Source organism: Rattus rattus, chromosome 1, assembly GCF_011064425.1.
Source record: "Rattus rattus isolate New Zealand chromosome 1, Rrattus_CSIRO_v1, whole genome shotgun sequence".
Lineage (NCBI taxonomy): Eukaryota > Metazoa > Chordata > Mammalia > Rodentia > Muridae > Rattus > Rattus rattus.
In genome coordinates, this window is record NC_046154.1 from 156355386 (window position 1) to 156383333 (window position 27948).

The 27948-nt window shown below is 49.9% G+C and overlaps 1 protein-coding gene across 1 annotated transcript; it reads right to left on the reverse strand.

Annotated features, from left to right (window-relative positions):
* Positions 1–6446: 6446 nt before the first annotated feature.
* On the reverse strand, positions 6447–15500 carry Gdf11 (growth differentiation factor 11). The gene is given in 5 exon segments (XM_032909315.1): positions 6447–9587; positions 10217–10614; positions 15064–15378; positions 15381–15452; positions 15455–15500. Coding segments are annotated over 5 exon segments (1212 nt in total). The 3' UTR covers positions 6447–9206.
* Between the last annotated feature and the right edge of the window lie 12448 nt (positions 15501–27948).

Below are 27948 nucleotides of genomic sequence, written 5' to 3' on the forward strand. Positions count from 1 at the left end.
GATTGGGTCTACCATTAGCCAATTCATTATCTTCTTCATACTCACAGATATGCTTTATTTTATCTTTCATAATGAGGCCAAGTCACCCCAAGTCTTTGCTTAGGTTGGAGCAACCCACTGTGATAATGTGGAGAAAAAGCCTTAGGGATTTAGGAAATGTAAGGATAAAATGTGGGGCTAAAGATTAGTTGCCCTCTACTTTGAATGAAGCCTAACTGTATAAAACAGGCCGTCTGCTGGGATACTGTGTGGGACCTAGCTCAGGGTAAAGGGGCTGGCCACTCCTCAGGCCGGAGTATAGAGTCCAAAGCTTCACTGGGTATCAGGGATGTTAAGCATTGTTGGGACAGATGTGGAACAAGATGGGGGCGGTGCATCTGTGTGTGTCTGCAGTCTGTCCCAAGCACGGGGCTTGGACTTTCTGGATAAGTATATTACTGCTGCACAATGGTGCCAGCCTCCTTTCCACTTTGCAGTCTGGTTCTGTGCTAGTTTGTCCTCATCTCTTACAGTTACAGTGGTGGCATGTCTTGGATAACATTAAATTTCCTTACGTAGTTACCTCCTTAGGAAAGGTTTGACTGTCTGAGCAGATTGCTTGTTCTCTGTGTAGATATGAAAGTTGATACAAGTTTTCTCCTATGTACCGTCTGTATTTTCTCCTGCTTGTTTGTTTTTAGACAGGTCTCACTGTAGCCTGGCTGGAGGCCATGAGTCTAGTCAGCCTTCTTAGCCTTCTTAGAGCTGTGATCACAGACAGCACCACCACACCTGCCTTGGCTTTCTCAGTTTAATCCCTGTATTTTGGTATTAATAAATACTTTCTTTGGGAGATTTCTTTGGAAAGGTCATAGAGCTTCCCTTATTTGAAAGCTTCGAGTTGGGCATTGGTAGAGTGAAACTTTAATTCCAACCATAGGGAAGCTAGGCAGGCAGATCTCTGAGTTCAAGTCTAGCCTAGTCTACAGAGTGAGTCCAGAACAGCCAGGGCACAGCTGTAATCACAGCACTCATGGACCACAGGGGATTTCAAGGCCGGCCAGCTGCTGCATATTCTCTGGCTCATAAGAAAGGTGGAAACCGGGGTCGGGGATTTAGCTCAGTGGTAGAGCGCAAGGCTCAGGGTTCGGTTCCCAGCTCCGGGGAGGAAAAAAAAAAAGAAAGGTGGAAACCTATGGAGAATAGATGAAAGGTTGCCAGCTTAGGAAATTTGTCTCCTCTGAAACTTTGGAAAAACTTAATAGAAGAAAAAGTTGATTAAAGTTTTGTCACCTCCTCAGCCAGGTTTTTTTTTTTTATGGTTCTTTGTTTGTTTTGTTTTTTTTGTTTTGTTTTTTCCTCCATCTTTATTAAATTGGGTATTTCTTATTTACATTTCAGTTGTTACTACCTTTCCTGGTTTCCAGGCCAACATCCCCCTAAATCCCCCCTCCCCTTCTACATGGGTGTTCCCCTCCCCATCCTCCCCCGATTGCCGCCCTCCCCCCAACAATCCTGTTCACTGGGGATTCAGTCTTGGCAGGACCAAGGGCTTCCCCTTCCACTGGTGCTCTTACTAGGCTATTCATTGCTACCTATGAGGTCAGAGTCCAGGGTCAGTCCATGGATAGTCTTTAGGTAGTGGCTTAGTCCCTGGAAGCTCTGGTTGGTTGGTATTTTGTTCATATGGGGTCTCAAGCCCCTTCAAGCTCTTCCAGTCCTTTCTCTGATTCCTTCAACGGGGGTCCCATTCTCAGTTCCATGGTTTGCTGCTGGCATTCGCCTCTGTATTTGCTGTATTCTGTCTGTGTCTCTCAGGAGAGATCTACATCCAGTTCCTGTCAGCCTGCACTTCTTTGCTTCATCCATCTTATCTAGTTTGGTGGCTGTATATGTATGGGCCACATGTGGGGCAGGCTCTGAATGGGTGTTCCTTCTGCCTCTGTTCTAAACTTTGCCTCCCTATTCCCTGCCAAGGGTATTCTTGTTCCCCTTTTAAAGAAGGGATGAAGCCTTCGCATTTTGGTCATCCTCCTTGAGTTTCATGTGTTCTGTGCATTTAGGGTAATTCGAGCATTTGGGCTAATATCCACTTATCAATGAGTGCATACCATGTGTGTTTTTCTGTGATTGGGTTACCTCACTCAGGATGATATTTTCCAGTTCCATCCATTTACCTATGAATTTCATAAAGTCATTGTTTTTGATAACTGAGTAATATTCCATTGTGTAGATGTACCACATTTTCTGTGTCCATTCCTCTGTTGAAGGGCATCTGGGTTCTTTCCAGCTTCTGGCTATTATAAATAAGGCAGCTATGAACATAGTGGAGCACGTGACTTTTTATATGTTGGGGCCCAGAGAGGTATAGCTGGGTCCTCAGGTAGTGCAATGTGTAATTTTCTGAGAAACCACCAGACTGATTTCCAGAATGGTTGTACCAGCTCTGCAATCCCACCAACAATGGAGGGGTGTTCCTCTTTCTCCACATCCTCGCCAGTATCTGCTGTTGCCAGAGTTTTTGATCTTAGCCATTCTGACTGGTGTGAGGTGGAATCTCAGGGTTGTTTTGATTTGCATTTCCCTTATGACTAAAGATGTTGAACATTTCTTTAGGTGTTTCTCAGCCATTCGGCATTCCTCAGCTGTTCAGCCAGATGTTTTAATTGGAGTGACTCTCTTCCTTTCATCAGTAGTATGTGAGCCCCACCCCCACCCCCTTTTTACATAAGGCCATATAACCTCCTTTCTGCAGTGTCTTCATCTGAAAACAACCGTAGAAATTGCTGAATTTGTTTCAGAAGACAGAGTATAGATTCATAGAATTTATATCCCAGAGTGGCTTTGCATAGCTAAATATTGATGTAACAAAATAGATGCTGATAATAGAATATAGTAGTGGGGTCCCTTAACGTCGACTTGTTTACCTGTTTTGAGACAGGATTTCTTTAGGTAGCTCTTGCTGTCCTGGAACTCCCTATGTAGACCAGGCTGGCCTTGAACTCATAGACTCATTTGGCTATGCTTCCTGAGTGCTGGGTTCAGTATAATCTTTATCTCTTTATCCTCCATAACCTTGCAGAGACATATTCGACTCGACCTAGGATTCTCTGTACTCCTCAGCCCTCATCGCTAGTCCAAGCCGGTTTTGACTTCACAGCATCCTTCAGCATCAGCCTCCCAAGTGCTAGGATTATTAAAGTGATGTGACTGTGACGACTGCTTTACCTGGCTAAGACTCTCATTCTCCTCCCTTCCCCTCCTCTCTCTCTGTTCATGTGGTGGGGATGGGTGCATGTTAAGGCCAGAGGACACGTCAGGACACATTAGATTTCTTCTTGATTGAGCACCATTTGATTTATTGAGACAGAGCCTGGAGCTCATTGATTTAGCTAGAGTGCCTAGCTAATAATTTCCACTGATCCACAAGACTCTAACTCCCAGTTCTAGAGTTAGATGAATGCTACTGGACCTGTCTTTTTATGTGGAAGCTAGGAGTCCATTTCAGGTTCTTCTTAGAGCTGAGCAGCAGGCATTCACAGACTACTCCATCTCTTTAGAGGCTCTTCTTTTAAGGTGAAATCATTGTCTTAGTTTTCTTTACCCACTCTTTGGAAACTAAACAACAAGGCCTGCCTCAAACTCAGATCCACCTGCATGTGTCTGTTGAATGCTGAGATTAAAGGTGTGGACCACTGAGCTTGGCTTTTCCCAAATGTTTTATGGTGCTTTTCACACGCGTAAGGTTTTTTTTCCTCTCTTTTAATAGCTCTTTGTTCCATCTCTCCAGTTCGTTATATTTGTCAGAAGATTCTTCTAACTCCTAAGCCTGAGCCCTCTCCTGTCTCATTGTTGTCACTCCACACAGAGAGCATGAACAGTTCAGAATATCTGTGTTTCTACTAAACTGGTCCCGGAAACCTGAGTCCATTTTGTTTGACTCGGCCAACATTCACGGTTAGAGTTTTGTCTTTGGGACCTGAGCACCAAGGTGCCCTTCTTCACCACCCAGTCTGCAAGCTGCAGGGAGAACTATACTCCTCAGCTGTAAATCTTCTTATGGTTCTCTAGGACTACTTATTTTTCTCTCGTCAGAGGCTCGTTTGCTAAGTAGAAGGCTGAAAGCTTCTATAGGGGTGAAGGCTATGGGAAGGCAGGCAGAAGAGCAGAATTTCTCGTTAGGTCAGACTCGGAATGAGGGGGATTTGAATAGTTGAGACAGGATAACTTTTTCTAAACCACTTTCTTATGTGAGGCCTCTGACAGACAGTGGCACTCAATTTCTGATTATTGATCTCTTGAGACAAGGTCTCTGTAGCACAGGCTGGCCTCAAATGTAGCTGAGGATGACTTTACATTTCTGGATCTTGTTTCTGCCTCCCTTATGCTGGGGTTACAGGCCTGTGGAGCATGCCTGGTTTTCAGTGGTGGGCAGGAACTCCCATGTATGCTAGGCAAGTGCTCTTATCAGTTACACTGCATTCAGATCCCTAACCCCTATCTTGTTGTTCTCCTCAAAGACATCAGAAAGGGATGTCTCTACCACCCCTTTGAATCCAGTTGTTTCTCAACTTTCTCACTTTGTGTGGTGTGAATTCAGTTTCCCACCTTTATTATTTAACAACAGATTAAATTAGATTAAAACATAATACCCTATGTTACCTACTTAGGTTTGGTTCCTTGTTCTACCTTACGGCCTCTGCATTCTCACTGGACAGATGACTTAATTGCTCTGTGGCTTTCCAAACTCTTATCAGTAGAAACTTTTGAGGCTTGCTATGAGAATTAAATGGCACATCATGCTCAGCACACATCCCTAATGTTTTCCTAGTCCTTTTGTTAGCTTTGATGGAGATCTAGGATAAGTAGGGAGGGACATTACCCTAACATACTCCCACAAATAGGTTCTAGCTAGGGGATGGTGGTGGGTTGGTGAGCGGAGCCTTTGTATATACAAGTACGCCTGTTTATGTGGTTGAGCTTTTTTCTGAGAAGCAGCCCAGGGCCTTTTTAGTCTCATTGCCAGGAAAGCTTTGGTAGAACTAATGGCACAGAGAAGGCCAGGTGGTAAATTGAATCTTGGGACTCAAGCAAGACTCTTGCCACCCCTGACTCTGCTTGTGAATTGTGCTGTAGGCATGTGAGCAGCTTTTTTTTCCTTAGTGGACTCAATGTTCGAAACATTTAACTACAATGGGGAGCTGCCGGCTTGACTTTTGATAGAACTACTGAGGCACCCAGGATTAGGGTACTATAAAATAAAACTCTGGCTGGACCATTTCAACTTTTCTGGATCATTCTGTGGCGATCATTCTGTGGGGGCTAGGTGTTTTTGCAGTCTTTGGGACTGTGTCATACCCAGCTCTGTGAGGAGTTCTAAGCACCCTCAGTTTCCCAGCCTCAGTTCATCCTCCAGCCCCAAGTCCTGGCCACCATCCCCCACGCTCTGAGTGAGTGCTCCTCATCCTCCCCCATGCCCTGAGTGAGTGCTCCTCCTCATCCTTCCCCATGCCTGAGAGCTCCTCCTCATCCTCCCCCATGCCTGAGAGCTCCTCCTCATCCTCCCCCATGCCTGAGTGAGTGCTCCTCCTCATCCTTCCCCATGCCTGAGAGCTCCTCCTCATCCTCCCCCATGCCTGGGTGCTCCTCCTCATCCTTCCCCATGCCCTGAGTGAGTGCTCCTCCTCATCCTTCCCCATGCCTGAGAGCTCCTCCTCATCCTCCCCCATGCCTGAGTGCTCCTCCTCATCCTCCCCCATGCCCTGAGGGAGTGCTCCTCCTCCCCCTTCCCCATGCCTGAGTGCTCCTCCTCATCCTCCCCCATGCCTGAGTGCTCCTCCTCATCCTTCCCCATGCCTGAGAGTGCTCCTCCTCATCCTCCCCATGCCCTGAGTGAGTGCTCCTCCTCATCCTTCCCCATGCCTGAGAGCTCCTCCTCATCCTCCCCATGCCTGAGTGCTCCTCCTCATCCTTCCCCATGCCTGAGAGCTCCTCCTCATCCTCCCCATGCCTGAGTGCTCCTCCTCATCCTCCCCCATGCCTGAGTGCTCCTCCCTCATCCTCCCCCATGCCTGAGTGAGTGCTCCTCATCCTCCCCCATGCCTGAGTGGTGGAGTGCTCCTCCTCATCCTCCCCATGCCCTGAGTGCTCTTCCTCATCCTCCCCCATGCCTGAGTGAGTGCTCCTCACCCTCCCCCATGCCTGAGAGCTCCCCATCATCCCCCATGCCTGAGTGCTCCTCCTCATCCTCCCCCATGCCTGAGAGCTCCCCATCATCCCCCATGCCTGAGTGAGTGCTCCTCATCATCCCCCATGCCTGAGTGCTCATCCTCACCCTCCCCCATGCCTGAGTGAGTGCTCCTCAGCCCACCAGTCCTTTGACTTTTAGAGCCAGCCTCCTCAGCTCTTGGTCTCCCTGATGTGGATGTGATGCTCGATTGGGGAGAAGAGCTCACCATTGAACTATTAAACTCTTTGACTGCTTTTATTTATTTTTCTTTTTTCAGGTTCAAGTGCTGGATTGTGTCATGTGACTGTCCCAAAACTCAGAGCACCCTTTGGCCATCTTTGCCCTCTGTCACATAACTTGAAAACTGCCTGATGGCCTTTTTGCAATGGTTCCTTCCTGGAAACCTTGATCTTGTTGAAGAAGTCCTTTCCTGGTATTCCAGTGCCCCTGTCAGCCCATACTCCTCAGACACCCTTAACAAACAAAGGCAATCACACACATGATGTAACAAATACACAAAATAAAGAGTTACACTAATAATACGTTCAGAGGAGCACCGGCCAGTCCACACAGGTAGTGTGGGAAGAGGTGCCAGCTCCCACTGAATGCTAGGCCATATCCTCAAGCCTCTTAGGGGATAGAAAAGACCAGGAAACTGAGGCTCAACTCAGGTTTATATTCATAAGACAACCCCATTCCCCCTGTACTTGGTAGTAATAAAGAGGCAATAATTGAAGTGTAATGCCCCAGCTCTCTAAACTATGGAGAAGTTTACCTGATACCTAATTGTCCAACCCTTACCCTTTCTAAGATCAAGAGGCATTTGACTTTGGAGGAAAGCAATCCTCTTTACTATTCTGTACCTCTCCTCTACCAAGGAAGTATGATTGGTGTTGATAGTCAAATGTGTCTTGCTCTTTAAGATGGGGTAGGAAAAAAAAGGATTAGGAATGGCCAGAGAGGAGAGGCTTGGGACTAGCTGCTGCCGCTACATGAGAAGTGAATTGAAAGGCTTAAGAACCCCTGTCCATTCCTCGGAGACTCCTTTCCTCCTCTCCTCACTATGAGAATAGGAGTTAGGTGCTAAGGACGGACACATCCCTTGACCTCTCTGTGGTCTGGCCCAAGTGAGAGAGCGTGCTCTTAGGACGTGCAGACCTTCCAGGTCAGGCTCAGTTCAGTCCAGTCTCTGCCAGACCATCACTGCTGGTTCTATTAGTGATCATTTGCTGTGACCTCCCTTCTCCCTACCCCATCCTCTTAAGACTCTTGTCTAGAGCCAAGAGGCCACGCCGAGGTACGGTTAGGTGTGGAGGTTTTAATTCCTTGGCTTCAGGTACTGTCCAGCTGAGAAGCAGAGGTGCACTGTACTCTGAAGCCTGTGACTCTTTAGCCTCACATCTCTTCACCACCGTTGTGGTGCCCTGGTTATCTAGTTCCACAGCGAGAGGTATTTTATGTCCATAAAGTGCCCGTGGTAAGTGCTCAGAATTCATCTCTTGGCTGTGGCGGGTGCTGCTGCTGCTCATTCCATCAAGGGGAAGGAACTGAGGCACAGTGAGTGCAGAGGAGGGTGGGTCAGGAGTGTGGGAGGAATGAGTGGGTGACTCGTAGTGGCAACTACCCCTTGCCTGCTCCCCAAGCCTCTCCCGTCCTCTGCTGTGCCTGGCCTTGGCACAGGCCTTTCCCCGCTGTACTGTCCCCTCCTGCTGCCAGGTGCTGCTATATTCCAAAAATAAGATAAAATCATAGACACTCTGCTCCCTTGTTCTCCATCTTCCACCCTGAGCTTTGGGTTAGGGGACTAACATGCCCCCCCTTCAGAATCCCTTCCACCTTGGTCTGCTGGCCATTCCCTAGCCTAGAGCAGTGATTTGGATTCAAATGCCCTGTAACCTTCAGCCTCTTTACTATTTTCTTGACCCTTAACCCTTCCCAGATCTGGGGGACTCTGGGATTTCTAACTCTTATTGACCTGAAGACAGAGGCTGAGAGCAGGGCTTTCCACAGGCTCTTTGGTCTCTTGGCTGAGGAGAATTTGGGGATGAGCAGACTATACCCTCTGGCTAAATAATACCAGAAATAGGTAGGCCTGAGGGGTAGTTTAGTTGCTCTCATGGATGTTGAGTTCAGCCCCTGTCCCCCAGCTCTACAGTCTGAACTGCTTCCGTGACCACTCGGTTCAACCCGTTTGGCTCAAGAAGGTTGGTCAGGGTGATTGTGGGTTGGAAACCTCCATGTGTCAGCCCTCTTGCCCTTTCCCCATCCCCAGCCCTGGAGGCGTAATACAAGTGCTTAAGTAGGTCGGAACCGGGGAAGAGCAGGGTTTGGGGAATAAGGGACCAATGGGGCACAGTGGGCAAGGTCCCTCCCAGTAAAGCCAAATACCAAAAAACAAAACGTCATAATAAATAAATAAATTAAAAAAAACCCTCCCAGGTCCTTACTTTGCCCCATCCTCATTCCACTTCCGGCTGCTACTGGAAGGAGAGAGGGAAAAAGCTAAGAATGAACTTCTGATTTACTCCTACTGAGTTGTCAGGGAACTACCCCAAACTATACCAAGCCTCTCACCTTGCTGTGGAAAAACAGGCTTGGGGCAGGGCTCTCGGTTTACTCCCATTTCAGTCTCTCTCCTCATCTGCTTAGTCTCTAATCTTTTTGCCTCTCTGTTCCTTTGCTTTCTCAGTGTTCTGTCTGTTCTCTGTCTCTATCCTTCCATCTTCTTTCTCTGTCCCTACATCTGTCTTCTTGCCAAACCTTCTCACCTGCAAATCTCAGATACATTCCACCCTGACTGCCCTTCTTTTCTCCCAACCCCTCACCCCTCCATCCCCACCTGCCTCCCTCTGTTGTATTGCACACTGCTTGGTCAGGGAACAAGGTGTGACGTTCGTGGGAAGAGGTGGGGAGGGGCGCTCTAGGGCTTGGGGAATGGGGACCAGGGCTGGGGTTCTTGGGGTAGGGTCTGAGGGAGGCATCCACCGTAGCCCACACCTTAGGAGCAGCCACATCGATCCACCACCATGCCAGGGATCTTGCCGTAGATAATCTGCTGCTTGTCATTGAAGTAGAGCATGTTGATTGGGGACATCTTGGTAGGGGTGCAGCAGGGCCCAGCAGAGCCTCGTGGGTTGGCCTGTTGCACCAAGTGGGTGTGTGGATACTTTTGCATGAACATGTATTCGCACTGGCCAGAGCAGTAGTTGGCCTTGTAGCGCTTAGGTGCGATGATCCAGTCCCAGCCAAAAGCCTCGAAGTCCACTGTGAGAGGGTATCGGCAGCAGCGGGACTCACTCGAGTGTTCATCGCAGTCTAGGCCTAGGTTCCGCCGGGACCTCTTTGTGTTCTCTAGAACTCGAAGCTCCATGAAAGGGTGCTGAGGGGCAGGGAGAGGGGAGAGATGTGACATAGCCCTCAGCAAGTCCTCTTACCTCACTCCACTACCTGCATTGCAACAGAAGCATCAGTCCTCAAACCATAACCTCTTTGTCTATTTACGGCTTCCGCCCAGTCATTGTACGCACTTCTCCTGACATCTAGCCATCTCTCCCGCTCCCTAGTTCTTCCTTTCTGGCAATGTGACCTCATCAGATTCTTGGCCCAGGGACTTATCAAGGGCCAGGTTCTTTGTTTTGTTTTGAGATGGGATCTCATAGTAGCGCAGGCTGACCTCAAAATTGCTTTGTAGCAAAGATAGTAAAAAAAGTCTAGAACTCCTGGTCCTCCTGTTTGGCCTCCCCACTGCTAGGATTAGATAACACCACACCCAAGGGTCAGTTTTGTGTTCCCACGGATCTCCCACTAACTGATACCTTCACCCCAAATCCAGTTTTAGTTTTCAGCTGTCATCTGGCTTAAATCCCTGAAAAGTGATAGTTGCTACCCCACCTCCTCTGAAATTAGTTCCTGGCCCCAACCATCACATTCCTCATCTACTTTTCTAACCCCCATCTCCTGGGGACAGGTTTTACATATCCTCCACCACCACTTCAGGCCCCTGCTCACCAGCCCCTCAGCTCCTGGCCCCAGGGAGGTGACAGCCAGGTCTGTGCCACTGGGATCAAAGGCGTTGATCTCGATTCCCCAGTTGCTCTGTGGCTGGCGAAACCAGCTGTGTAGCACTTGCTTGAAGTCGATGCTCTGCCAGTGGCCGGAGCGTGAGTGTAGCTCAATTTTTAGTGACCGGATCCGGATGTGACGCCGGCCTCCACCCCCTCCCCCTGCGGTCCCTTCCCCAGTTAGGGGCTTCAGTCGTAAGATCTGCAGGTAGACTGTTGCTGGGCGGGGCACAGGCCGGAGGTACACCCACAGTTGGGCCTTCAGTACCTTTGTGAACATCACCTTGGGGCTGAAGTGGAAATGGCAACACAGAGGGCTGCCGTCTGTCTGCACTGCAGGGTCCGCTATAAGAGAGAAGGGCACAACATCAGCAAAGGGTGTTTGTGGAGGGGTCCAGCAGCCCCGGTGGCTTGAGCAGATTCCTCTCAGCCCGTTTTTCAGTTCTTCTTTACCCTTCTGTGCCTGTCTTGTGGGTTACTATGTCTCTGGCACCAAAAATTGTCTCATGAGTGGGATGATGAATCTGTCAGGCCTTACTGATCTATACTACTCCCTACAACATCTCTCCTAACAGAGGATCCCTCTGCTAAGATAGTTGTGGCATCCACCTCCATCTGACGCCTTCCCCGCCAGCTACACCTCTCACTATACCTGCTATCCTCAAGTTACATTGCCACATTTCTGCCCTGGTTTATCTAATGAGCAGGTGGAGTCTGGCAGCCCACTCCCCCGAAAAAAGCAAACGAGGCATCAGAGGACATAACCCCAGGTCCTGAGAGACAGATTTATAAAGTCAGTCGCATCAGATCTAGGCTCCTGGTTCCCAGTAGCACATCCTTCAGAATGGAACCACCAAGCATTTCCTGTGTTTCTGACTCTCCATCCCTCTCCCTAAGAATGTGTCCTCTGCTGCTTCTTCACTGCCAGTGGAGACACTCAGCTTCTAAGGAAGGAAAAACTTGGAGTGTCCTACTTGCCCAGAGTATCAGAAACCATATTCAACACACCTATAAGTCACCTATAAGCAGCCATTTTCCCCCTTAAGCTCCCTTCGCTTGTTCAATGCAGTGCCTCTAACTTTACAAAGTGAACATTCCAACTTTACTTTTTAGCCAGTTTCCCTTGTTCGAGATCCTAGAGTTGGCTCTCAGTGTATCCCTTTGCTTTCCTCAAGCTCTTCTCGGCCTTTGTTGTGAGACATGAGTTTGTTAAATGTCCCTAACTGTCCTGGAATCACTACACAGCCCATGCCGACCTCTGCTCATAGCAGTTCTCCGGTCTCATCTTCCATTCTCTAGGTAGAATCAGAAATGAGGTTGTTCTGGTGAAGTCTAGGCCCTAGTCTGTCACACCCAAGTACTACCATCTGCATAACCATGGAGAACTTAACCTCTGTTGTCTCCTCTTGGCTCCCCATCACCCCAGAAAGAGGTGTTACTCCTGGAAGGCAGAGGTAGGGATGAGGAATGGAAATTCAAAGATCAGGAAGGGACAATAAACCAAATGCACTGCAGCGGAGCGCAGCACAGCTGTGCGTGTGAGTGTGTGTGAGTGAGTGTGCGTGTGTTACTAGGGAGCTGTGCGTGTGAGTGTGCGTGTGAGTGTGTGTGCGTGTGTTACTAGGGAGCTGTGCGTGTGAGTGTGCGTGTGTTACTAGGGAGCTGTGCGTGTGAGTGTGTGAGTGTTACTAGGGAGCAAACCTTGGGCCTCGCACCTGCCAGGCAAGTACCCTACGGAGCCTCATTCTTTCTCTTTATTTTGAGATAGGTTGTCCAAGGCTGGCCTTGTTCTCTGTAGTTTAGGCAGGCTTTGAACTTCAGAAATTCCCACCTCAGCCTCCTGAGTAGCTGGGATTACATGCTGGTACCACCAGGTCCAGCTGCAATTATCTGTTTCTTGCCATTAGATACTCATCTCTTAGAGAGTTGATGTCTGAGAATATTTTATCACCACTGTGTTTCTGTGGCTCCCATAATGTCAAGCAGTAAATATATGTTGAGTGTCAGGCTCTTCCTAGGCTCTTCTGGCAACAAGGAAAGTAGGTTTAGCCATGTGCCTGGGCTGTTGCCTGGTATTTAACCTTAAGCACTATACTTCTCAGTGTCACAGATAATTCTGTGCACTAAATAAGAACTTGAAAATTAATAGCTTCCCAATAAATGTTCATTGTATAAACTAAACATCCCACTTGAAGCTGAGATAGGGTCACAAGATATCCTTAAGTCTGGTTCCTTCGGACAAGGGTTCCTCTATCTCTGTGAGGGAATCCATATTTACATCTGTGTATCTGCAGTAATGCTTCTAGGGGGAAGAGGTTGGCGGTGATAAGGTAAGGATGAAGAGACAGAATGAAGACAGCTTAGACCAAGACCAGCAGAGGAACGGACCAAGTAGACCACAGTAAGGGGAGTGAGTACTTGGGGAATGGAGCGCACTGGGTAGGGTAAGGGGGCAAAGGCAGGACCCGAGTGGGGTACGTAAAGGTGCAGAAGGAGGAACAAAGAAGCAGGTAAAGCCCTGGAGCCCTGGTGGGGAGGAGGGCCACATCTGTGCTGCATTGATTGGGTTGGTGGCGGGCGGCAGGTCAGGTTTAGTGGGCGGTGCTGCGGGGGAGAGGTCATTGCACTATTTTCAGCAAAGGCCCAACCCCCTCTCTGCCTACAGCCTCCACCCCACCACACACCCTCTCCCAACTCAGGCTGGATGGCCCAGGGGCAGGAGGTTGGGCGAGAGGGCAGGGGCCTCTTAGTGTGCACAGGAGAGACAAACTGAGGGGCTGGGCTTGGCTCCTAGAAGAGCAGGGGGCTGGGTTCCCAGGGATGAAGGCTGGGGTGGGAGAGTGAGAGGGTAGAGGGAACTAGGGCAGGCCGAACAGCCTAGGAAAGGTGGGGGCTGGGGTCCGGGGTTGGCTGGGGGAGGGGAGGCAGGGGGAGGGGAGCAGAGGCCATCTCTGCTGACAAACACCTCCCCCGATTAGCAGAGCACAAGTCTCTTATTAAAGCGGGTCCCTGGGGATTAGACTATAAAAGTCTCTTTTTCCTTTTCCCCCCTCTCTCTCTCCCTCCCCTCCCCTCTACTCCCCCTCCCTCTCTTAAGGTCGCAGCTAGACTCTTAAAGGGGAAGTACAATACCTGGTTTGAAACCCCGTTCCTGGGTTACCTAAGTTCTGGAGTGGCACTAAAATGGAAGTCAGGGTGAGACCCAGCCTCATCCACTGTACATTCCACCCCCACCCCCCCGGGCCTAATGGCTACTGCCCAATTCGTGCATTCAGAGTCCCTTCACTTCCTGCTGCTCCCCACTACCAGAGTTAATTCTGGGCTCAAGCCTTCTGGTTCAAGGAGCCTAGGGATAGCGAAGGGCAGTAGGAAGCCTACAGCTGGGTCACTCACCCTGGAAATACACACTTTACATCAAACAGACCAGAATATCTTTTCCCTATATATCCTGCATCTTCCAGAAAATTTCAGGTCATTCATAATTTCCCTACAACTGTTTTCTAGACTTCTTTCCCCATTCTTGCCCTTAGTCAATCTCAGGCTGACCCTGGTTTCCAAAAGTAGAAGCAATAAGAACAAGGGAGACTGAGAATCCAAGATCAGATCTCCATGCCCACATAGAGTTTCCTGGTTCTCTGAGTTTTCTTTACAACCCTAACCAAGTTGGAGTTGAATTCTGCAGAAACTGGGTGGCAGTGCCAGGCACACAACCTTCCAGATGCACACCTGGGTTCCAGTACCTCTACCATGGGGTGGGCCACTAGGATTTCCAGCAACCCCTAGCTTTTTATGACCCATCTGCCAATAAACCAGCCCCCCCCCTTCTGTTCAGAGCCATAAAACCAAAGGAGGGGGGCTTGCCAAACCACTAGGGAATAGAGAAAGCCTGGTTCCCTGGAGTTGGGGGGCGGGGGGGGGGGAGGACAGTCAGTGGGGGAGGGGAAAGGGAGTCACCTGACCCTAGGGAGAGGAGGCAGTGGGGGCGGTAGTATTGGCCTGGATTTTCCAGGCCATAAAATTTCAAAGCCGCTCCTGTCTATCAGAGTGTTCATCCTCCGTTTGGCCAGGGGCTCGGATGCCTGGGTTCTCCCATCCCCCTCATCTAGTTCTTTCTCCCTGGGTCTTCTCTGGCTCCAGCTGTGGGTAGGACAGGGAGTAAGGGCGCTAAGATGAGAGTAACCAAATGATACTCGTTAAGTCGCAAGCGCAGTGGAGTTGAGTTATTTGAGCTCTTTCTGTACCAAGAAGGAACAGCTCCTCTAGGTCCTAGGGGATACCGTACAGTGCGAGATCAGGTGCAGAAAGGAAAGGTGTCAATCAGCTGGGTTGCTGAGAGGGACACCGGGTTTAGGTCCTATGCCTTGGCGTTAGAGGAACACTTTGCAACCCCGTGGGTGCCTTCCCGGGCAAGGTGTTGGTGCTGGTGCCAGAGCAATGGGAAGATGGCACTGCGGCCCAGCTGAGACTGCACGGGTCACCGAAGCTTCCCACCTAGCGCTCCAGAAAAGTCACTGTTGGGTGCCAGTTTCTAGGACTACTTCAACTTGAATCTTTTTCGCACAAGGGATGGGAAGCAATAGCTCACAATCTGCCCGGTTTGCCCCCCCTCCCCCAACGCGCCATCCTCCCCCCCACCCCCGAACGGGGCGTGCACTCAACTCCGCTGCCCATCTTCTCCGCTCAAAAAAGTTGTGTGGAGTGGCCCGGCTCCCCAATCCGTCAAGTTTTCGCAGAAAGGGCTTCCGGGTCCTTCCCGAACTGCACCGCACCGCGCGCACCCCGCAGCCCACTTACTCTCCTGGGCCATGCTTATGACCGTCTCGGTGGTAGCGTGGTACTCGTCCTCTTCCAAGAAGTCCTCGGGCTGCAGCGCGTCGCCTTGGAAGTCGTGCAGATCCAGGATCTGCTGCAGCGGCGGCGCCTTGGGCAGCAGCTGCTTCACCACCTCCCGGCTGATGTTGGGCGCCTCCTTGAGCCGCAGTTTGCTCAGGATCTGCGACTTGATGCTCTCCAGGCGCAGCTCGCGGCTGTGCTGCCGCCACACGCACACGGGGCAGCCGTCCGGCTCCGGTGCAGCGGACGGGGCCGGCCGGCTGGAGCGCTCCCCGACCCCGCCGCCGCCGCTGCCGCTGCCGCCGCCGCCGCCGCCGCGGGGCCCTCGGCCGCCCCCCGGGGCCGCAGCCCAGGGCGAGGAGCAGGAAGCCCAGCAGCAGCGGGGGGCCGAGCACCATGCTGCAGGGGAGGACTGGGGGGCGGGGACGCCGAGTCCCGCAGGAGGGGCGGAGGGAAGGGAGGGAGGAGGGGTCCGGGCGGCGGGGATTGGGGCTGCCCGGCTGAGGGGGGCCGGGGCCGGGGGCGGCGTGGCGGGCGGGCGGGCGGGCGGCGGCCGGGCGGGCGGCTGGGGGGAGCCGGCCCGGGCTGGGCCCTTTAGCCCCGGCCCCCGTGTCGTCAGCGGGCTGCGATTGGCTGGTGGAGCCAACAAAAAAGAGGTAGCGCTGTCATCCGAGGAGAGAGGGAGCCGGAGAGAAACTGAGGAAGAGAGAGAGAGAGAGAGAGAGAGAGAGAGAGAGAGAGAGAGAGAGAGAGAGAGAGAGAGAGAGAGAGAGAGCACGAGAGCACGGGCCCAGAGAAAGATGAAGAGACCGAGAGATGAGGGGGGGAGGGGGGAGGCCAGGAGGGACCGAGTCAGAGAGATCGGGGACAGACGGAGCGATGGGTAGGGGTTGGGGGTGGGGGAAGAGGCAGATCCAAGATACCCAGATAGGAAGGGAAGAGGGAGAGACAAAAGAGAGAAAAGAAGTCACAGAAGGGAGAGACTTAGCTAGAGAGCAAGAGCGAAGACCGAAGACGATCAGAAAAACTAGTGGGACAGTTAGAGTGGAGAGAGTCAAAGACAAAGGTGGAGCGCAAAGAGGGGCGGCTAACCGAATTCTACAGACAGGAGAGAGCAGGAGAGGTGGGCAAGGGAACAGATGGGGCAGAGGGAGCTGACGGTGCCCTGGGCGAGAGAGATACCTTGGAGGGAGCCCCGGATGAGGCAGGTGCAGAGAAAGGATCAAGGCAGCGAGTAACAGACAAGTCAGCCTTGGATGGAGCGCAGAGAGACACCCAAGGGGAAGAGGTGGAGATGGGAATAGCCTCAGCTACTAGAGGTAGCCTAGGTTGTCTAAAGAAGCCATAAAATGAAACACCAAACTGACTTATCACAGACATCAAGCCGGTCAGGAGAGGAGGAGGCCAGGAACAAGCTGAGAAGTTGATGACAAGTACTGAGACCGGAAGAAAACTAGCTAGGAGGACTGTGAGCTTGAAATTGAGGGTTAATAGAACAAAGAGAGTGATCGTGATCGGGCTGGAAAGGGTGGGAGCCACGAGGGGAAGAACCAGATGAGGTAGGGCTTGAAAGTGATGCTTGGAAAGGAATCTGGACCCCTTCTCCTGGGTTCCTAGTTATGCCCTTTGTGTTTGTAAGGTCTTACATAGCTGAGAAAGAGCTTGAAATTTTAGGCATAAGGGTAGGAACGGGGTCTGTACTCAGATGTCTGATGTGGAGATAAGAAGCTGCAAGGGGAGCAACTCAGGAATGGGACCAGTCTTAGCCTTCAGGTGTGATCCCAAGCGCAGCGAGACTGCAGATACTCAAGGAAGAGAGCTTGCCGTGCTAGCCACCCATGCTGGTTACCTCTTCCCAGGCCTTCCTTTCTCTTTCTCTCCCTCTTCACTTCCCCCCAAACCCTTGCCACTCCCTTTTCCTTATCCTCCTTTGAGACAGGATCTCAAATGCATCCCAGTCTGGCCTCAAACTCAGTTATCCTCCTGCCTCAGCCTCCAGAGAGCTCTTTGCGTAGACCTGCCTTGACCCATGTCTCTGGAGATCCCTTGGCAAACTGAAGGTGTTAGGGAGTTGAGACTTGCTCCTCTGGTGTCTCACACAATGTTCACTGAACAAAATGTATAAACTTCAGTAGGAAGGCCCTGTCTCAAAAAAATTAGATAAATAAAAATGTATAAACTTCACTATTAGGATTCTCAGACCAAGTAGAAGGTTTTTGGTTTCCTCTCTGGAGTTAAAACCTAATTTAAAAAATACATTTGGAGGCTGGAGTGGAATGAGGGTGACCATTGGGGTTCAGCTCTGAGGAAGAAGCAGGGTAGGTAAGAGGCTCTGAACACATGATCTATTCCCATTTAGAACACGGACCTAATGGAACACAACCTAGAAACTGCTGTTTTACTCCCTTGCTTTGGACCAAAACATGGGAGTCTCAATATCTTACCAAGTTTTTCTCTCCCTCTCTGTGTTCTCATTCCTCTTCTCTGTTCCTTGAATTGGGAGTGGGAGTGAAGTAGGACCAAGGGGCTGTGCATGCAGAGCAAGAGCTCGTCCACCGAGCTATCATCAAGGGTCTTTATCTATAAATGGACAGCATGATTTCTACCTTCAGCCACTTGTGAGGATTACCTAGGAGTCGGTCAACAGCAGAAGGGGTCATGGGCTTCCTCTTTAGGATCCACTTTTCGTCCCTTTCTGATCCCTCAGAGTCCCCAGTTGCTTTTACCACATATTCTGTTACATTTCAAAATTTCAAACATATTACTCTGATATAATTTTCTTCAGGAAACAAACAAAACAAAACAAAAACAAACAAACAAAAAACCTGCAAACAAGCCAAGTGTAGTGGAGCATGTCTTCAATCTAGGAGGCAGAGGCTAGCCTGGTCTACACATAAATAGTTCCAGGCTAGCCAGGGTGACATAGGGGGATCCTGTCTCTGAAAACGCAAACACCTTGAGAGCAGAAATGGTGCCACCCCTTTCTGCCTCTTTAGAGAATGGACAGTTTCCTTTCACTTCTTGCTCAAACATGTATCTAGTGGAAGGTCAAAGACAAGTGAGGGGTAAACAATAGGTGCATAATACCAGCTAATGTTCCAGTCCAGGGGACCCGAGGCTCCTCAGACATCACAGACCAAGTACAGATGTCCTCTCCGCTCAGATGTGCCCTGTCCCGTGGAATTCACTTGATGAATGGCAGTCACCCAGACTACATACCTGGATTTAGCATTCCAGTCTTGTTTTCTCATCCAAGTATTCTCCCTAGAACAATTTCTCAGCTGGAGCTGGAGTTCTGGAGCTCAGTGTGATGCCCGTGCTTAGCCTGTCCAGGCCTGATCTCCAACATCCAACTTTCATTCTCCAAATCTCTTGGCCAAATTTGAACTTTTGCTAGGTCCCAGTGTTGCGGAGATTTTTTAGGTAAATCATTCAGGAGTCCCCATTCTTATGTAGTTTCTCTAATAGATCTAGGATGCCTGTATGCCAGGTTCCAGCAACCTCCCTTTTCTGGACATATGAACTTTAACAATTTGTGTGTGTGTGTGTGTGTGTGTGTGTGTGTGTGTGTGTGTGTGTGAGAGAGAGAGAGAGAGAGAGAGAGAGAGAGCTAGAGCTAGAGCTAGAGCTAGAGCTAGAGCTAGAGCTAGAGCTAGAGCTAGAGCTAGAGCTAGAGCTAGAGAGTGTTTAAAAGGAATCAGAATAATTTTATGGAGTAAGTTCTCTCTTTCCACCATGTTCTGGACTCCAGGTCTTCAGGCTTGATGGCGAGTACTTTTATCTGCTGAGCCATCTTGCCAGCCCAGCGTTACTAATAGTTATCAGTCTTCATCACCTCTTACTGTGCTTGCAACCCTCACACTCTGACACCCAACACCACAGGATCCTTTTCACGAATGCGTTTCTTAGCTGCCTTAACTAAAGGTTGAATGAGCCTTAGTGAGGGAACCTGGCCAGAGCTAGGTGGGGATGAAGAAAACTGTATTTTTGTCCACAAGGGGTTGTTATGGGCCAAATATCAGGAAAGCAGGCAACAATTTGCTCAACAGATTCCCACTCCCTGGCTTTATCCCTAGGACAAGTAATTCATTAAGCGGGCAATACTGCCCTCTGGTGGAATAATATGAAACGCCAGACCAGTGGTTTTGATACTTGCCCTTTAGACTTTTCAAGACCTTTTCCACTGCGAACCGGTAGGCAAACACTGTACTGGTGAACAAAATTTTCAGTCGAAGTTTTGAAATAGAGTAAGCCCCACCTCTTCTCCAACCCCTCCTAGAGTGACTTCTTTCCTTGACTTCTCTTAGTCTTAGTCCCTTATAATTTCTCTAAGATGCAGAAAGTAAGCTCTAGCTTTCTTTTTAGAGCTTCAGGACTCTAGCTGCCCCAGACGTAGTCGTGAGAAGGGGGCGCTAGCTGCTTTATAGGAAAGGAGTTGGAAGAGAGCAGAACATAAAGACTTTTGCTTGCTGGGGTGGTAGCGCATGTCTGTGAGCTGAACAGACTGAGGCAGGATCATTTCTGTAAGTCAAGGTCAGCCCGGGCTTCCTAGAGAGACCCTGTCACCAGTCAACCAAACAGCCCACTCACCCCCCCATTCGCTTATCCCGGCATGTGCCAACCCTGGCTTGGATCCCAGCCCACTGTCCTGGTCTCCCTGGTAACTGCCTTCCAGCTAGGGGTGCCCCTCTCCTAGGTTACCCGAGCAACCTCCATACCCGCCTCCTTCCAGGTCCTGACTAGTTCATAGCAAATGCGGGCAGGGTCTTGAGGTCTTTAGGTTTGAAGGTGGTGAACCGCAGATGAGGAGAAAGCAAGTACCAAGGCGAGGGAACAGGCAGTGGGACAGAAATGAGTTCTCGGGTATGTGGTCTGTTAACAGCTTTAGAAGCAAGAGCTTCTGTTCCTGGGGAGTCTGTCGCCAGTGTTCGAGGCCAAGGCGCAGGGGTGCTGCTACGGGGAGGGGGTGTCCTCTAGCATCCCTCCCGGCCTTGTACATGAGAGCTGGGCTCTTGGGAAAAGCTACTTTTTTTTTTTTTTTTGCCTCCTTTGAGAGAATTTCCCCAATCCTCCCATCCAAAGTGCCTCCCAAGCCTGACCCCAGTTAGCTTCTAAGATTAGGTGACGTCGGGTCACAGTTGTATGATAGTACACAGGGTTCCCTAATCCTAACTCCCTTTTTGGCCTTATTTCTGGGGTTAGTGGCTTTGTTCTTCCGTACTTAGGGGGCTTTCTTGGGTCGGGTGAGGAGGGATGTATGGGATGGTTGAATTGTAGTAGCGGGGAGAGGGCCTCCTTGAAGACGCACCTCCCTTCCCTCTTGCCCTGCTACTATGTGCCTCTCTAAGGGTGTGGGGCAGCTTTTCCTGCCTGGGGTGGTGTGTTGGAGGAGTGGACCCTTCCAAGTCCTCTGCCCACAAACCCTGCAGTCCCCGAGAGGACCTCACTGTGTAATTATTGTTCCTTCCTGGATCATGTTCTCCATACCCTATACTTATCTTGCCTGGGTCCCTTGGCAGCACTCTAACTTCTTTAGCATCTCTCTGAGAAGCTGGGGGCTGGGAGAAGGGATCCATAGAATTTGTGTTTGGGGCTATAGTGGAGGTCATGGAGGTATAGAACAATTTGGACACTAAGAATCGTTAAGGATCATGACTTCCTTTGCTGCCCCCTCCCCTGCACATTCCCCCACCTCCAGAAGAACCTTCTCTGGATTTCCAATCGATTTCCCCTAACCGTCTTCAGAAATGTCAGCCCTCCAAAGCTCCTCTCCAGAGCCTTGCAATCCTAACTTCAGGGCCTTCTGAATGGAGCCTTCCAGCTGGAGATGCCATATTCCTGGCAAAGGAGGGGGTCTGAGCTCAGTGTTTACTCTTCCAGAGACACCAAAATGCTGGCAGATGGGCTGATCTAGGCGCTGACAAAGTATGATCTGAGCTATTAGAGGAGAGGGAAGCTGGTGAGAGGGTAGCTGGAGGCAGAATTCCAAGAAAATCCAATCTCAGAGAGAAGTCAGGAGAGCACATGGCTGTAAAGATCAAAGTGGTTGGTCAGGAGAGAGAGAGAGAGAGAGAGAGAGAGAGAGAGAGAGAGAGAGAGAGAGAGAGAGAGAGCGCATGTGTGTGTGAGTGTGCGAGTGCATGTGTGTATGTGCGTGTGTAGGTGTGTAGGATATGAAGAGGACCAGAGTGTCTGCCTTGGTGTCACCAGTATTCCCTGCCCATCCTCACCCTGAGACTTCTCATTGTTGGCTCTCTCACTGCAATTCTGCACCTGTGCAAGGAACTTGACCATCTTGAGCCCAGCATTTAGTACCTCCTGTAAAGCCCTCACTTTTTGGCAACCACCTTAGAGTTGTTTGTTTCTGAAACAGGATCTCACTCTGTAGCCCTTGCTGGCCTAGAACTTGCTAGGTAGATAAGGCTTGAACTCACAGACATCTCTTGATGATTATCTCATAAGTATTGGGATTAAAGGTATGTGCTGTCATGCCTAGTACATCTTAGGTACTTTGATATTCTCTTGCACCCACTGCCCTGTGCTAGGCAGCCCCCAGGATCCAGGCCCTCTCTTCATTATAGACATTACCACATTGTAGTTTTGTCTGTGTCTGCAGGCTGCAACTCTCTTTACTGCTTTTAAAAAAGGTTTATTTGTTTTTATTTGTGTTTATAAGTATCTTTCCTGAATGTATGTATGTGCACCACATGGGTGCCTTGTGTCCAGAGAGGCAGAAGAGGAAACTGGATCCCTTAGAGTTATAGCTAGAGTTGTGAGTCACCATGTGGATGCTGGGAAGAGAACCCTGGTCCTCTAGAAGAGCAGCCAGTGATAGCTGAACTGTCTCTCCTGCCCTGCCTGTGAGCACCATGTCCTACCCATTTTCATATGGCCAGGACTAGGCTCATATATGGGTGGCATGAGTTCTTCCTCTGCCCTGGCCTAGTGTTCTTGGCTTCCAGACCCATGGACTAAACATTAAAAAGTAACCAACACACACTTAGCTTTGCTTCTGTCTTATTTATTAAACGCTCATCTATGTCCTGTCTCAGGAGGAAGAGGAAGGTGCCCATGGAAGGCAGAAAAGGGTGTCAGACCCCCTGGAGCTGGAATGACAGTTGTGAGCCATCTGGTGTAGGACTGCACATCGGTCCTCTGGGAGAGCAGTGAATTCTTTCAACCATCGAGCCACCTTTCCAGCCCACCAGAGCAAAGTTATTGTATTTTTTAATAACTAATATTAATTAATTAATTAAGTTTTTGAGACAGGGTTTCTCTGTGTAGTTCTGGCTGTTCTAGAACTCACTCTGTAGACCAGGTCTCAAACTCACAGAGATCCCCCTGCCTCGGCCCCTGGAGTGCTGGGATCAAAGGCTTGCGCCACCATTGCTCAGCAAGGAGAGGTATTCTAAAGACAAGTCGTCAGGCACGGTAGCGCATACCCGTAATCCCAGCACTGGGGAGGGGGGCAGAGAAGGGCAGATGTCCAAGAGTGAGGCCAGCCTGGTCTACATAGTGAGTTCTAGGACAGCCTGAGCTATATATTGAGACCCTGTCTCGAAAACAAAAACAAAACCAACCCCCCTCCCCCAAACAAAACAATAATATGGTGAAGTCTTTATTTTATTTCTGAGACAGTCTCAAGTAGCCCAAGCTGGCCTCAGACTTTTATGATGACCACTAAATTCTCATCCTCTCTCTTCCGCACCCTAACTCTGGGATCGCAGCCACGTGCCACCATGCCCAGTTTATACAGGGCCATGGGTTGAACTTGGACCTTCACGCATGACTGGGCAAGCCCTGTGGTAGCTGACCCTCATGTCTGCCCCCGTGACTTCGTCACTAATGCTGGAGCTTGAACACTGGGCCATGTGCGTACTGGATAACCACTTCCCGCTGACCTGCGCTGGGGTCCTAAGGGACTCCATCTTAAGGGAGCAAAGGCAGTGGCCTGCATTCCCTTCCTGATCCTCAGAACTGTGAGGGGGAAGGGAAACTGTTCTCCTGCCAACATCCTCAGCAAGAGTCCCGCCAAGGTCGTATCACTTGTGAGCTGACAGAACACGTTCTCACGCTGGCTGGCGTCTGTCTACCTTGGGGAGCTTCAGGCTGGGGACAGACACTGTGCTCTGACTTTTACCCACAGGATCCCTCTGAGTGACCAGCTTCATGTGTCCGAGCCTCCGGTTCCTCACAGCGAGGACAGCCGGGCTTGGGCAATGCATCCTCTTTGGTAATACAGCCATTTAGACTTGCCAGTGAAACAGTGGGGCCAGTCACAATTGGCTCTCTCAGTGACAGGAGATTCCCCTCAGTGTCTCCACACTCTACCAACCAGCAGGGCAGAACCGTGCTCCCAGTGTGGATGTGCTCCACTCAGGGAAGCATTCAGCACTAGGGCAAGGCCAGGTCTGTGCCACACTGCCCAGGGAGCCTCTTTCCCCAGATTTGATCTAAGCCTGTAGTCTGGGAGCAACTCTCTTATTATTCAAGGGTGGGGCTTTGAGACTCAAAACTCAACACAGGATTGGGTGTGAAATGAAAACTTAAAAAAACAAAAACAAAAACAAAAACAAAACAAAACTAAAAAACAACCCCCCCCCCAAAAAAACAAAAAAACCCTTGAGTTTGGGCTAGCATTCTTCCTACCCTCTGTAGTGGGTAGCCTTAGCACTGATGTGCTTGCCCATGGTTTCCTCCCACAAGCTTCCTTTGTTCCACCCTCCGTCTTACCTTCCTTCCTGTGCTGTGCTTCTAGTCTTGGAAGACAGCAGCGTGGGGCCCTGGCTTTACTTCATGTGAAGGAATAGGGGTCCCTTCCCAGTTCGTCTTCTATGGCCCAGTGTCAGACACTGCAGTAGCTCAGAGGTCTATCTGGAAGACAAGTCATTAGAGCTGATGCTGGGGGCTCTGAAGGGACAAGTCTGAGGTCAGACCCCATCCTCACTCAGAGCCCCCACCCCCACCCCTGCACTCCCCACCCCCGTACTCCCCCCCTCGCTCTGCCTTGAAGTGATGACTTTCCAGGTTGTAGATGATTGCTACGACTGGCAAAGTACACAGAAAATAAATTCTACCATTTCTTTATTTCTTTATTATTTATATTTGAGACAGGGTTTCTTTGTGTAGCTCTGACTGTTCTGGAACTCTCTCTGTAGATCAGGCTGGCCCTAAACTCACAGACACTGCCTGCCTCTGCTGGGATTAGAGGTGAGCACCACCAAGCTAGACAAATTAGTCTTTCTCCTGCTTCTGCTGTGAGTCATAGATTAGCTGGCTTGTGAGGTTGTGGCCAATTCTGCCTCCACCTTCCATCTTGCCGTAGGAGTGCTGGAGTTGTGGGTGCTTTTCACTGAGCATGACTTTGTTATCTCTAGACAGGGTCTCTCAGTATAGCTTTGACTGTTTTTTTTTTCTTTTCTTTTCTTTTTTTAGGAGCTGGGGACCGAACCCAGGGCCTTGCGCTTGCTAGGCAGGCGCTCTACCACTGAGCTAAATCCCCAACCCCGCTTTGACTGTTTTGAAACTCACACTGTAGCCCGGGATGGTCTCAAACTCACGGAGATCTGCTTGCTCAGCCTCCTGAATGCTGGGACTAAAGGTGTATACTTAATACTGCCTGTCAAAAATGACCTTTTTAAAAAAAGATTTATTTATTTATTTATTTATTTATTTATTTACTTATTTATTTATGTGAGTACACTGTCACTGTCTTCAGACCCAGAAGAGGGCATCAGATCCCACTACAGATGGTTGTGAGCCACCATGTGGTCACTGGGAATTGAACTCGGGACCTCTGGAAGAGCAGTCAGTGCCCTTAACCGCTGAGCCATGCCTCTAGCCCAAGAACAACTTTTCAAACTGTGTTTTTGTGCTGGAATTCAAGTCGCCAGTCTCCTGTATCAAGGTTCTTACCTGCTGAGCCATCTGTCTGGCTCATTTGAAGTAATTTTAAGATAGAGTTAAGTGGCTGTGAAGTAATTCATATTTCACAACCACTACCATCTCTGATCTCCAGAGTTAAGAAAAATTGGTTTTATGTATATAGATGTGTCCTGAGTGTGTGCATCTGTACTGTGTGTGGGGTGTTCAGAAGACGGTTTAGATCCTCGGGACTGGGATTGCAGATGATCGTGAACTTTCCTCTGGGTGCCGGGAAACAAGTCTGGGTTCACTTAAGAGCAGCAGTGAGCTTCACTGCTGAGCCGTCTCTTTAGCCCCAGCCTTCCAGCTGTGAGCACACTTCCTCTTCCCTTGCACCCAGTGTGTCACCATGCCATCACCATACCATCGGATCCTGTAGGAGTTTTACTCAGGAGTGGGTAGTCTGACTAACCTGTCCTCCTCTTCCAATCTACACAGGTTTCTTCTCTAGGACTCCCTGGCTTACTCCAGTTTTCCCAGCCTCTCCCAGCACTGTGTGTCTGCTGCAGCTTGCCCCGCCCTCCCTTCCTTTTGACATCCTGGGGATGGCGGTGGTAACCCTCCTCACCCGCAGGCACTTAATGGCCAAGCCATTTCTCTCCCTACTCTTTCAGTTAGGTCTACTTCTTCTGTGGCTTCTGGACTCCAGCACAGCACTCCCGACACAGTGCAGGCCACCACTCCAGCTGAACTGAGCCCTCCACACTCCTTAGGACTTGTGACTCTTGCTGGTCTGTAAGCTTCCCTTTCCCTCCCCTTTCTTATTTTCTTTTACAGGTCTCCAGTGAATGGAGAAAAAGCATGGGCTTTAGAGTTTCACATCTCCGATTCTTCCCACTGTCCTGTGCTTCCTACCTTGGGTGCCTGTCTCCTTTCTTGAGTGATGCTCCCATTCTCTTTCTTGTGAATGATCTGGGTTTACATTTTAAGACAGGCAGGGTGGGGCTGGAGAGATGGCTCAGTGCTGCTCTTCCAGAGGTCCTGAGTTCAATTCCCAGCAACCACATGGTGGCTCACAACCATCTGTAATGGGATCCCATGCCCTCTTCTGGTGTGTCTGAAGACAGGTACAGTGTACTCATAAACATTTAATAAATAAATCTTTAAAAAAAAAGAAAAGGCAGGCAGGGTGTGACATTCACCTTTAGTCCCAGCACTCAAGAGTATTCAAGGCCAGTGTGGTCCACATAGTGAGTTTCAGGACAGCCAGAACTACATAGAGAGATCTTGTCTAAGAAAAAAAAAAGTAAGCAAACAAAATATTTCTAAGCCAGTCCTAACTGGCTCTGGGAATGCTACTCTACACTGTCAGGCCAGTTTCCTTATCTGTAGGGCAGAAGAGAGGCCAGCAGGTGAGGGCAATTGCCTTTAGGCCTGAAGACTTTCAATCCCTAACCTCCACAGTGTAAATTGACCAGGCAGGAGGAGGATTGACCTCCAGTGAACTAAGGAAGGATCTTAGCACATTGCCTGGCAGAGTGCGGAGGCCCAGCTCTGCCATATCCTCTGGTTTAGCCCCCTTCACCGGCTACTTTGTTTCCTTTTGCTTTGTTGTGTGCATAAGGGGGTGGAGGCACATGGAGCACTTTACTGACCAACCTACCTCCCCAGCCCACACCCAGGTGTTCTTCAAACATAAAGGCCCCCAGAGGCCCTGCGTTTTTTCTTCCTTGAATTAACTAATTAATTCTTAAGAATCAGGGTCGACATGTTATCCAGGTTGGCTCTGAACTACTGGACTCAGGTGATTCTCCTGCTTTGGCTTTCTGAGTAGCACCGAATACCAGGTTTCATGGCTGGCACATCTCTCCTGACTTCCATATCGCTAACTTCTGGTAGGGTGTAGCCACCTGGACCAATGCCAGTCTTGGGCTTCCTACTTTAGGTGACTCTCTCCTCCCTTTCTGGGTGATGCCTCGTCCTCTCTCTTGTGGATGACAGCTGTCATCCCAGTGTCTTCCAGGTGCACAGATGTTCAGCCATTTAGTGTGGGCCCACTCTGTAGGATTGAACACCTTCTCAGTCGCTGTGGCCCCTTCCTTCCCACCACCCTTGCTGGTGGAGCAGTGCAGTCTTCCAGACCTCATCATTCTGCTTCTCACCATCTTTTGCTTCATTCATTGCCTCGAAGAATTCCAAACACATTATAGGTAAGACATGGCGCCCTTTGGTATTCTCTGGTCTGCACCTTGAAAGAGCACACGAAATTTTCCTGCTTTATCACTTTCAAAGCTAGCAAACTTATTTTGTGTGGATAGAGATGGAATCTAGGACTGAACGTAATAAACAATTGTTCCCCCTCTGGATCCCCTCCTCCAAGCCTAATGAACTGTTGCCATGTGTGTCTAATTCTGCCCCCCCACCATGAAGCGGAGAGGAGAGTTTGCCCTTAGCCAAAGGGTACCTTGGGGAACACTGAGGAATCCACTCCTTCCCTGAGAGCTCTTGTGGCCCTCCAGAATGGTTACTGTGTCTTTGCATTTTCGTTTACAGGGGATTTACACTGTGTGGAAAGTGAGGTAAGCACTTAGTGTGTGGAGCAGATGGCGTACTAAATAATGTGTATTTATTGGCAGGAGCACACCTATGGGCTTTTGTTTTTGTTTTTACCTCGAAACAGAGTCTCTCTGTGTAGCACTTGTTGATTTGGAACTCACTCCGTAGACCAGGCTGGCCTGGAACTCAGAGGTCCTCCTGCCTCTGCCTCCTGAGCGCTGGGATTAAAGGTGTGCACGATGTTGGGTTGCAGATCAGGAACAAGTGGCCGAGGTGCATATTTTTTTTTTTTAAAGATTTACTTATTTTATGTATGTGAGTACACTGTGACTTCAGACACACCAGAAGAGGACATCAGATCCCATTACAGATGGGTGTGAGCCACCATGTGGTTGCTGGGATTTGAACTCAGGACCTCTGAAAGAG